The sequence below is a fragment of the Priapulus caudatus genome, unplaced genomic scaffold (assembly GCF_000485595.1).
Source record: "Priapulus caudatus unplaced genomic scaffold, Priapulus_caudatus-5.0.1 Scaffold1564, whole genome shotgun sequence".
NCBI classification, from domain to species: Eukaryota; Metazoa; Priapulida; class Priapulimorpha; order Priapulimorphida; family Priapulidae; genus Priapulus; species Priapulus caudatus.
The window spans coordinates 41,266-52,710 of NW_014578625.1; the positions used below are offsets into that span (position 1 = coordinate 41,266).

Consider the following 11,445-nt stretch of genomic DNA (forward strand, 5'->3'; position numbering starts at 1 on the left):
GAGAGAGAGAGAGAGAGAGAGAGAGAGAGAGAGAGAGAGAGAGAGAGAGAGAGGGGGGGGGAGAGGCGCAGGCACGGCTCTCGCGCTTGATTTCTCACTGAATCAGGCGCATAATCACGTGATGCACGCAGCCGACCGTTTTACGACACCGATGTCGCGATTGCTCCTCGTTACGTTACGTCATCGACGCAGACGATTTCTCACACTGCGATAATTGATGCTTTATTGATAATTGATGCCTTTATTCATCAGCTGCGCATTTCCATGGCTTTGCCGCACACAGCGACACAGAGGCTGAACCGTTTGCATATTATATCGTAGCGTGACTTCTATACCGACAGCCTACAATTAGGTGCGGCAATCCTGCGTTCGTCACGAGTTACGTAGCATTACGTCACAGCTAGCTGCAGGCGCGCCTGTTACACGCCAGAGTTGAATTTCAAGCATCAGCTAGTGTACAGTAACAAGCGTGAGAGAAGGCGAGAGGAGGGAGGGAGGAGGGAGAACTCTTCGTCCTCCTCCCACATGTCTGCATTTACTATCAACAAGAAGCATCATCTAGCAGCTATGATTTAAATTACATATAATGACAGAATATAAATGACATATAATAAAAGAAATACAAAAATATGTATGGATTAATATATATATATATATATATATATTATATATATATGTATGTATTATGTATGTATGTATGTATGTATGTATGTATGTATGTATGTATGTATGTATGTATGTATGTAGTATGTATGGTGTGATGATGTGTGTGGTGTGTGTGTGTGTGTGTGTGTGTGTGTGTGTGTGGTGTGTGTGTGGTGTGGTGTGTGTGTGTGTGTGTGTGAGTGTGTGTGTGTGTGGTGTGTGTGTGTGTGAGTGGTGTGTGTGTGTAGTGTGTGTGTGTGTTGTGTGGTGTGTGTGCTGTGTGTGTGTGTGTGGGTGTGTGTGTGTCGTGTGTGTGTGTGTGTGTGTGGCTGTGTGTGTGTGTGTGTGCCTGTGTGTGTGTGTATGTATGTATGTATGTATGTATGTATGTATGTATGTATGTATGTATGTATGTATGTATGTATGTATGTATGTATGTATGTATGTATGTATGTATGTTATGTATGTATGTATGTATGTATGTATGTATGTATGTATGTATGTATGTATGTATGTAGTATGTATGTATTATGTATGTATGTATGTATTGTATGTATGTATGTATTGTATGTATGTATGTATGTATGTATGTATGTATGTATGTATGTATGTATGTATGTATGTATGTAGGTATGTATGTAACTATATATAACAGGGATGATCGTACATTACGTTGTACTTGCGCGTCACATGCGGGATGACGGAAGCAAAAGATATAATGATGTAACTCTAGACTTTGCTAACTATATGTGGATATTAATTAATAACTTCATGCGCATCTATACGTGCAATCACTGCGTAAATATTCAAATAGATTCAGAGTGACGCGAGAATTTGTGACAGCAACCTGCGGTTTACGCTTGTGTGCGTGTGCGTGCGTGCGTGCGGCGTGCGCGGTGTGTGTGTGTGTGTGGTGTTGTGTGCGTGTGTGCGTGTGTGTGTGGTGTGTGTGTGTGTGTTGGGTGTGTTGTGTGTTTGTGGTGCTGGTTTGTGTGTGTTTATGTTGGTGTGTGGTGTGTGTGTGTGTGTGTGTGTGGACTGTGTGGTGTGTGTGTGTGTGTGTGTGTGTGTGTGTGTGTTCGTATCTATATCTCGCATCTTTGTGTTGTTGGTGTAACGTGCGGGTTTGTGTGTGTGTCTCTCCCTCTCTCGCCACTCTCTCTATCCCTCTCTCGCACTCTCTCTCTTCCCTCTCTCTCTCTCGCAACTCTCTCTCTCTCTCACTTCTTCTCTCTCCTCGCTCTCTCTCGTTTCTCTATCCTTCCCCTCTCTCTCTCTCACTTTCTCTTCTCTCTCTCAGTATGATTACGCTCTGTGTCTCTTCTCTCTCTCTCCTATCTCTCTCTCTCTCTCCTCCTCTCTCTCTCTCTCTCTCTCCTCTCTCTCTCTCTCTCTTCTCTCTCTGTCTCTCTCTCTCTCCCGTCTTTCTCTCTCTCTCTATCCCTCCTCTTTCTCGCTCTCTCTCTCTCCCCTCTCTCTCTCGCTCTCGGGGCTGAGATTTCGCCTGCATCGCCTGAGACTCCGCCAGCATTATAATATTATCGTGACGCGATCTCTGAGATTGGCCCATCCTGATTATTGTTGCCACGCACCACGAGGTGCTGGGAGCGAACAATGACGTACCCTGCGGCCGCATGCGCACTTGTCTGCGAACCCGGGCCCGGCGCGCATGCGCACACAGCGACGTGGCGCCGCGATGCATGCGCATGCGCATCCGGGTCAAGGCCCCGCGGGTTTCCTGTCACTTGCGCGCGAAAGAGACCCTCGCAATGTTCCCCCCAATGTTCTTCCAATCTCGCTCCCTTTAGCTTTCTCTTTCTTTTTTTCTCTCTCTCTCTCTCTCTCTCTATATATATATATATCTAGCCATCTATATCTCTCTGGATCTAGCTTTCTCTTGCAGTCGGTCTGTCCGTGTGTATACGCATTGGGGGGAACGTATGACAGCGAGCGACATTGATAGAAAGTACGATAAAGATAAAGCGAACAAGGTATAGTGTGCGCGAAGGAAGGGGAGAAACAAAAAGAGAGAGAGAGAGAGAGAGAGAGTGAGAGAGAGATTTTGCAGTTTGATCGGTTTTTGTGGGAAACCGGCTTTCCGTACAATACGGCATCCGCGGTGCTCACTATCTCGCTATCTCGATCAGTCGCTAACTCGACAAGTCGGTCAGTCGGTGTGTGTGTGTATGTGTTTGTTTGTGTGTGTGTGGTGGGGGGGGCGCGTGCGCGTGCGTGTGCGCGCGCGTGCGTGCGTGCGTGCGTGCGTCTTTCCGTCCGTTCTTCCGTTCATCAATCTGTCTGTCTGTCTGTCAAACGTTTATCGCCTACCGCCAGGGGTCGCTGCTGTGTGTGTCACGTGACGGCTGCAGCCGACACTCAGTCGATGCGATAAACAACACGACAGCCTTCGCTCTCACGCCCCCCCCCCCACCCACCTTCGCTCTCCCGCCACCCCCTCCCCACCCCCACCCTCGCGCCATTCAATCTGCTAATATTGTTTTCTGAGATAACACCCGAATGTTTCCGTCTCCATGCATGCATCGCACTGGCACGCGCCTCACAAGGCCCTTAACGACCCTCTGAAAGCATTGCCGTGGCGTGAGGGAGAAGGAGAGCGGGGCTGTGGCGGGTGAGAGGAAGAGGGGAGAGGGGGGGAGCGAGCAAGAAAAACAAGGCGTGGCACACACACACACACACGGGCATGGTGCGAGATGTTGCCACTGTATTATCGTGTCCACGCGAGCACGCACGAGTGCTGAACACTCGGAACTCCTTGCACGAGTATTGCCACAATATCCCCCATCTCTGCGATCATAGCTGCGATACCATACATTCTCTACAACTGTCCGAATAACATTATTATAATGAATATAAAATAATTAATAATTATAATATATAATAATAATTATTAAAATAATTATATCATTAATACCATATTAATTGCCCGCCACTACACTCCGATACTCTGATACATTTTTTCTGTAATTTACACTACTCCGGGAATGGTAATTTAGGTCCATTACTCCGGTAAGGCATAATCAAGTAAATTACACTTGTAATGGGTAAAGCCCGAGCCCCCCCCCTCCCTCCCGCTACTGCGCTAATGGCGTTACTCTGTGATAGAGTGTCGGCGCCGGGGAAAGTAACAGTAGAAACAGACGCAGTGTTCACGTGTGTCGCCAGCACCGCAGGCAGGCAGACGAACAATCTCTCTGTCTGTCTGTGTGTCTATGTTTGTCTCTTTCTCTCTGCCTCATTCTTCTTTCTTCTCGCTCTCTCTTCTCTCTCTCTCTCTCTCTCTCGCTCTCTCTCTCTCTGTCTCGTCAACCCCTGCGCCGCCCCTCTCTCCCTCTCTCTTTCTCTCGCTCCCTCTCTCTCTTTCTCTCTCTTCTTTGTAGTCTATCTATCTATCTATCTATCGTATCTATCTTACTATCTATCTATCTATTATCTATTCATTAATCTTATCTATCTATCTATCTGTATCTATCATCTATCTATCTATCTATCTATCTATCTATATATCTATCGGTATCTATCTATTCCTATCTATCTATCTATCTATCTATCTATCTATTCTAGCTAATCTATCTATCTATCTATCGTATCTATTCTATTATCATCGATCTATCTATCTATCGTATCTATCTATCTGCTCTCTCTCTCTTATCTCTCTCTCTCTCTCTCTCTACTCTCTCTGCCGTCCTCTCGCTTCTCTCTCTCTCTTCTCTCTCTCTCTCTCTCTTTCTCTCGGCTCATTCTGTCGTCCCTCCCTCTCTTCCCCCTCTTCCCCCTCTCTCTCTCCTTCTCCCGCTCCTCTCGTCTGCGTCTCCTCTCCTCTCGTCTCTCTCTCTCCTCCTTCTCCCTCTCTCCATCTCTTCTTCTCTATTCTCTCTTCTATCTATCTCTCCGGTTCTCTCTCTCGCGGCGGCAATTTTTAGCGCGCGCGCGTGATAGCATATAAGTAACAAAACGGCCACAACTTCGCGGACAACCGACATTTTAGAAATTGTCGGCCGAGACAAATGACCATGGCCGAGCTAACTGTCCTCTCTCTCTCTCTCTCGCGCTCTCGTCCTCTCTCGCTCTCTCTCTCATCTCTCCCTCTCTCCTCCTCTCTCGTCCCCTCGCTCCATCTCTCTCTCCTCATCTCATCTCTCGTCCTCTCCGTCTCTCGGCGTCCTGCGTCTCGATCTCTCTCTCTCTCTCGCTGCGGTGGCATTTCCGCCCGCACTTATTTACGCGAAAATTCAATTTTAGCGGCTACAAGTAACTTTTAAAGTAAAATAGCCCTAATTACGCTGGCGCCGCCGTTGCCGGGGTTGCAACGGTAAGGCGACGTCGCTCGAATGCTGGGCTGCGAATGGAAGGCGCGTCGCTCGCTGCAGGCGTGGGCAACGGAAAAGTGTCGCCCCTAGCTAGCAGGGAGCGAGGGCAGGGAGGGTAGGAAAGAGAGGCGTTAGCTCGGCCAGAGAGGAGGGATAGAGGGAGGCGAGGGAGAGACGGAGGAGAGGGAAGGAGAGTCGCTTAGCAGGGAGGAGAGAGAGAGAGAGGGATGGAGGGAGGATGAGGGGGGAGGGCGGGAGGAGGGGGATGCGAGGCGAGGGAGAGAGCGACGGAGAGAGGAAGGGATGGCAGGGAGAGAGCGGCGCGGATGGAAGTTCGTGAGGGAGGAGGCCAGAGAGATGGGTCGCTCGCAGGAGGAGGCGAGAGCACGGAGGAGAGGAGAGAGGAGGGATATGAAGTAAGGAGCGAGGCAGAGGCTGGCCCTGTGGACGTGGAGAGAGACGAGACGGCAGAGGAGACAGGGAAGGATGACCCAAGCTTGGAGGATGAAGTGACCGCTAGCAAACCGACTGATAGTGCGAACGCTGTTACACACCATGCCAGGCAGCATCAGTGATAGAGACGACCGCAGCTACTAACTGTAGCCTTTCTACTTATGCGCGCCAAGCACACGCAGCAACCACTACACACACACACAGCGCACTCTGCTCCACCTATGAGCTCTACTTCCTCACTCTCTCTCTCTCTCTCTCTCTCTCACTCTCTCTCTCTCTCTTCTCTCCTCTTTTTCTCTCTCTCTCTCATCTCTCACCTGCTCTCTGTCTCTCTCATCTCTCCTTCTCTCTCTCTCTCTCTCTCTGTTCTCTCTCTCTCTCTGTCCCTCTCCCTTTCTCTTTTCTCTCTCTCTGTCTCTCCTCTCTCTCACTCTCACTCTCTCTCTCTCTCTCCTCTCTGTCTCTCTCTCTCGCTTCTCTCTCTTCTGCTGTCTCTCTCTGTGTCTCTCTCTCCGGTATTCTCTGTGTCTCGCTTTTGTCCTCTTTCTCTCTCTCTCGCCTCTCTCTCTCGTCTCTCTCTTCTCTTTCTTGCTCATGTGGTGTCCTTCTCTCCTTTCTTCTCTGTGTCTCTCTCTCTTTCTCTCTCTCCTCGTCTCTCTCTTTTCCTCTCTCCCTGGCTCTCTCTTTCTCTAATCGATTTATCTGATTAAAGTTAAACTAATTTTGGCCTCTCCAGAGATTTTAAATATACATGAACGCACGCACGCGGCAGTGTCATTGTAGAGCTCTCAGTATGATTACGCTCTCTCTCTCTGTCTACTCTCTCTTTCTCTATCTCTCTCTCTCTCTCTCTCTCTCTCTCTCTCTCTGTCTCATGTCTCTCGTTCTCTGTCTCTCTCTCTCTCTCTCTCCTCTCTTCTCTCTTCTCTCTCTCTCTCTCTCTCTCTCTCTTCTCTCCTCTTTCTCTCTCTCTCTCTCTCTTTCTTGCTCCTCTGTCTTCTCTTCTCTCTCTCTCTCTCTCTCTTCTCTCTCTCCTCTCTCTATCGTATTTCTTTCCTCTCTCTCTCCGCTCTCTCTCTCTCTCTTTTCTCTCTCTCTCTTATCTCTGTCTCTCTCTCTCTCTCTCTTCTCTCTCTCTCGCTCTCTCTCTCTCTTCTCTTCTCCGTCAGTGTGGTGATCCGGCTGTGCGACTGGTGTGCTGTAGTTGTGCTGTGTGTGTGTGTGGCGGTGTGTGTGTGTGTGTGTGCTGTGGTTGTTTCTGTTCTCTCTCTCTCTCTCTCTCTTCTCTTCCCTCCTCTCTCTCTTCTCTCTCTCTCTCTCTCTCTCTCTCTCTCTCTCTCTCTCTCTCTCTCTCTCTCTCTCTCTCTCTCTCTCTCTCTCTCTCTTCCTCTCTCTATCTCTCTCTCGCTCTCTTCCTCTCTGTCCGCTCCTCCCGAGGGCGGAAAGATATACGGCCTCGTGCGCGCGGCGAAGGGGGAGGGGGAGGGAGTGGGGGTGGGAGCCACCCTCCCGCCGCGGGCATGCCGCTGCCTCCCACGAATAGATCGAATTGTCGAGGCAACTCGACGCGGTGGGTGGGGGTGGGGGAAGATTGATTTCTGATGTCGGGCGTGAGCGTCGAGCGCGGTTTTGAAACGGTGCGCATGCGCGCGACGCGACGGTGTTGGCGATGAAGCCTGCACGCGGGCGTGCGGTTAGTGTTCGCGTGCGTGCTCGCGTGTGTGCGTGAGTGCGTGCGTGCGTGCGTGTGTGTGTTTCTGAGACCCTTCTATATTTCTACCGCGGTCTCTCTCTGTTTCTCTCTTTCTCCCCCCCTTTTTCTCTGTCTCTCCCCTTTTTTCTCTGCCCCCCTCTCTCACTTTCCGCCCGTACAGTAGCCACACAGTAGCTACTGCTGCTGCTGTTGCTGTTGCTGCTGCTGCTACTGCCGCTGTTGCTGCTGTTGCTGCTGCTGCTGCTGCGGCTATTGCTGCTGCTGCTGCTGCTATTGCTGCTGCTGCTGCTGCTGCTGCTGACTCACCCGCTCTCTACGAGATTAATACATAACGCCGAGGAGTTGCCGTAAAACAATTCACGGATAAAAAAATGACGTGCTCTAATGCACGATCGACCCTCCGGTCCCCCTCCCCCTCTAACGCCTCTCATCATTCCCCCTTCCCCTTTCTTCCTCTTCCCCTCTCTATGCCCCTTCCCCTTCTCCGGCCCTTACCACCGCCGCCACACGAAAAGCCAGAGCGTGGCGTAGCCATCGTCATCATAGTCGTCGTCAACATCCTCCTTATTGTCATCATCATCATCGTCGACGTCGTCAACATTGTCGTCAACGTTTTATCTCTGACGCCGTGTCGTTAGTAGTAGAAGTTGTTACTACTATTATCTTACTTGCTATCGGGCTACTAGAATTCTAACATATATTTTATGTAATTAGTACCGAATTTCTACGCTAATAGAATTCATTCTATTAAATGTTTCCATTGTTTCCATTCCATGTTTTGCAAGCGAACTGCATATTTTGATGTTGTTATCCTTGTTGGTATAAATGTATAGCTGTTGTCCCGTGTTGCGGTTTGTTGTTGCATGTTGTTGTATGATGTTGTTTGTTGTTGTATGTTGTTGTGTGATGTTGTGTGTTATTGTCGGCAGTAGTAATCTCGTAATTCGCGTTGTCTGCTGCTCTGTGTTGCCGTTTGTTGTTGTATGTTGTTGTATGTTGTTGTATGTTGTTGTATATTGTTGTATATTGTTGTATGTTGTTGTATGTTGTTGTATGTTGTTGTCGGCAGTAGTAATCTCGTAATTCACGCTGTCGTGACGTCACATCCGCGCATCCGCCGAAAAACAGCCGAGATGTCGCTGCTACATTTTAACCACATTACATTTTTACAACATTTTTCCATTTTTACTACAATTTTTACATTTTAACATTTTATGTGTTCTAACCGATTTGTCTGTTCTAACCGACGATGTTCTCTTGTTGCTCTGCAGGACGGGCGCCGCTTGGCTGCGCTCGGGTCGATGCAGGGCGTGCCGATGGTCGCCTCTAGTCCCGTAAGACATGAAAGCAGTCTGCAGGCGAACCCGATAGACGTACAGCAGTACCAGCAGCCGCCGTGGCAGGCGCTCAGCGAGTTCGCTATGAAGAGCGACCTCGACCAGAGTCAGCCGCCCTTCCAGCAGCTGGTAAGTCAGAGTCAGTCCGCCTGGTGGCGCGAGAGTCGCGGAAGCTGATAGCGGCCTGCTGGTGGTGGTAGCGGCCATGGATAGGCAGTATGGTGCTGTAAGGGTTAGACCACCCACCCCACCCGCTGCCACCCACCCCACCCGCCGCCACCCACCCTACGCACCGCCACCCTCCCCCATCCGCCACCTTCCCCCACCCGCCCCCCTGTACGCGTGCGACGGCCACTAGAACCACTCCACCCGGCGGGACGCGGACAAGTTTCGGAGCAGTAATGAAAAATTAATGTTTATGTTGGCCGAGCGCGAATGAGGAGAGCGCCAATATCGCGCAATCTGGCGCACAAAAGCTCATTCACGGCACCCTTAGCCCATCGATTTCTGATACTAGGCTCCGAGTAGAGCGAGGTCTGTATACAGAGACACACCCACACAATATCTCCTAGCGAACCCTACTGCTATACAATACCCTGCCCCTACATATAGCTATGTAATATTAATATTGTGTAGCTGTAGGAACAGCTATGTAATATCATGTAGGGGCAGCTATGTAATAATGTGTAGGTGTAGGAACAGCTATGTAATATTGTGTAGCTGTAGGAACAGCTATGTAATATTGTGTAGCTGTAGGAACAGCTATGTAATATTGTGTAGGTGTAGGGACAGCTATGTAATATTGTGTAGGTGTAGGAACAGCTATGTAATAATGTGTAGCTGTAGGGACAGCTATGTAATATTGTGTAGCTGTAGGGGCAGCTATGTAATATTGTGTAGCTGTCGGGACAGATATGTAATATCATGTAGGGTGTAGCTGTAGGAACAGCTATGTTAATATTACATAGCTATCCCTACAGCTACACAATATTACATAGCTGTCCCTACAGCTACACAATATTACATAGCTGTCCCTACAGCTACACAATATTACATAGCTATCCCTACAGCTACACAATATTACATAGCTGTCTCTACAGCTACACAATACTNTATTAATAACATAACATATAATATATAACATATAATATAATGTAAATTAATTATTAATATAGTAATAATAATTAATTATAATAATATATAACATAATTGAGCTATTGTGTTATATATAGTTCCGTGCAGACACAGAATATATTATTATGGCGGTCCCGTACAGCCGCACGATATCTGCAAGGCTATGTAGAGCGTCATATTATCACGCAAGAGTCTGCGTGAGCGGAAACTTCCCACGGGGGGGATTATAAACACAAGCTGACGATATCCCACAGGATTCTCTGTATCCAGACAACAGCTCCTAGCAAGCCGTGCATTTATACGGTGTCACACGGGAGCATGTCCAACTGTCCGCTATATCCCGCAGTATTGCTCTCTGAACAAACGACGATGCTTTACAAAGAAGCGTCCGTCACGCACACACGCACGCGCACGCTCACACACGCACGCGCACGCTCACACGCGCACGCACGTACATGCACGCACGCACGTACATGCACGCGCACACACACACACGCGCGCGCATACACATATACATACGGGCGCGCATACTTACACATACACATATACACGCGCTCGCGCACGCTCACGCACGCACGCGCGCGCACATACACACACATACGCGCGCTCCCGTCCTCACCCTTCCCGCACCCTCCCCCGCTCCCTCACTATCCCGCACCCCTCCCTCACCCCGCACCCGTCCCCCCGGCAGTGTCACGGTGACGGAAGGGTATCTACTGTTACGGGCGCGTCACGCTGAGCGAGAGGCGCGCGCGCGTATGGTCGTATTGACCAAGTGCTGTTGAGTTATGTAAATCCATTTCCGACCAGAACCCGCTCGCTTTTCGCGTCATTATGCGGTCGCTATTAAATATGCATGTCTAATGGGAGCGCGGCGGCAGTGTGTGTGTGTGTATGTGTGTGTGTGTGTGTGTGTGTGTGTGTGTCGTGTGTGTGTGTGTGTGTGTGTGTGTGTGTGTGTGTGTGTGTGTGTGTGTGTGTGTGTGTGTGTGTGTGTGTGTGAGCGCGCGCGCGGGCTGGTGAGTATTGCGTATACACATACACGACACGAACGTGCGCCGTGGCCATGCATTCGGCATGACGAGCACACAATGACACGACGATACACGACTTGTCGCAATGAGCGACACCACATATATACATATATAGACACTGTGCGTCGCAGCAGGCACACATAAACGCACAAAAGTACACCTCGCGCAAGCACACATACATAGCACACACGACACACACACCACACAACACATACACACACACACACACACAACACAACAGCACACACACACACGCCACGAGCACACACACACACACCACACGACACCGCCACAACACACATGCCAGCACTGCAACCCTATATTGTTTTCGTTGCATCGCATATCATCGTAATTGGCTACAGCATGAACCCGAGCAGCGGGCAGCGCGATCGTGTGTTTGGCTTACGTCGGATTTCAATCTTCAGCCGCGCGCGCGCTCTCTAATTGAATTTGCGGGCCATGAAATCCGTCCGTTTAGCGCGCTCCGATCTCCTTGCTTTACATCGACGAATAATCGGCCGACGAAGATCGGGGGAGGGTTAATTCACGGCGGGAAGGGCTAGACGGGTTCTACGCGTCGGTGTGTGTGTGCAGCAGACGGCAGTGGGAGAGTTGAGTGAGGACAGTCTAGAAGGAAGTGGCGATTCGATTGGTGCAGCGGCGGCAGGGATGGGTTCGTCTGCCGCGGCGGTGACACCCGCGTGTGCATGAGAGAGAGAGAGAAGGAGAGAGAGCGATGGAGAGAGAGAGATGAAGAGAGAGAGAGAGAGAGGAGAGAGAGAGAGTGAGAGAGAGAGAGA

The 11,445-nt window shown here is 49.7% G+C and overlaps 1 protein-coding gene across 1 annotated transcript in view; it reads left to right on the plus strand.

Moving 5' to 3' along the window:
• LOC106817012 (insulin gene enhancer protein ISL-1-like) overlaps positions 1-11,445 on the plus strand; it is a gene marked incomplete at its 5' end in the record, with an annotated part of 50,572 nt that overhangs the window by 36,935 nt on the left and 2,192 nt on the right. The window contains one exon of the mRNA XM_014821658.1: positions 8,412-8,606. Coding sequence (XP_014677144.1) covers positions 8,412-8,606 — 195 coding nt within the window. The remainder of the gene's footprint in view (positions 1-8,411; positions 8,607-11,445) is intronic.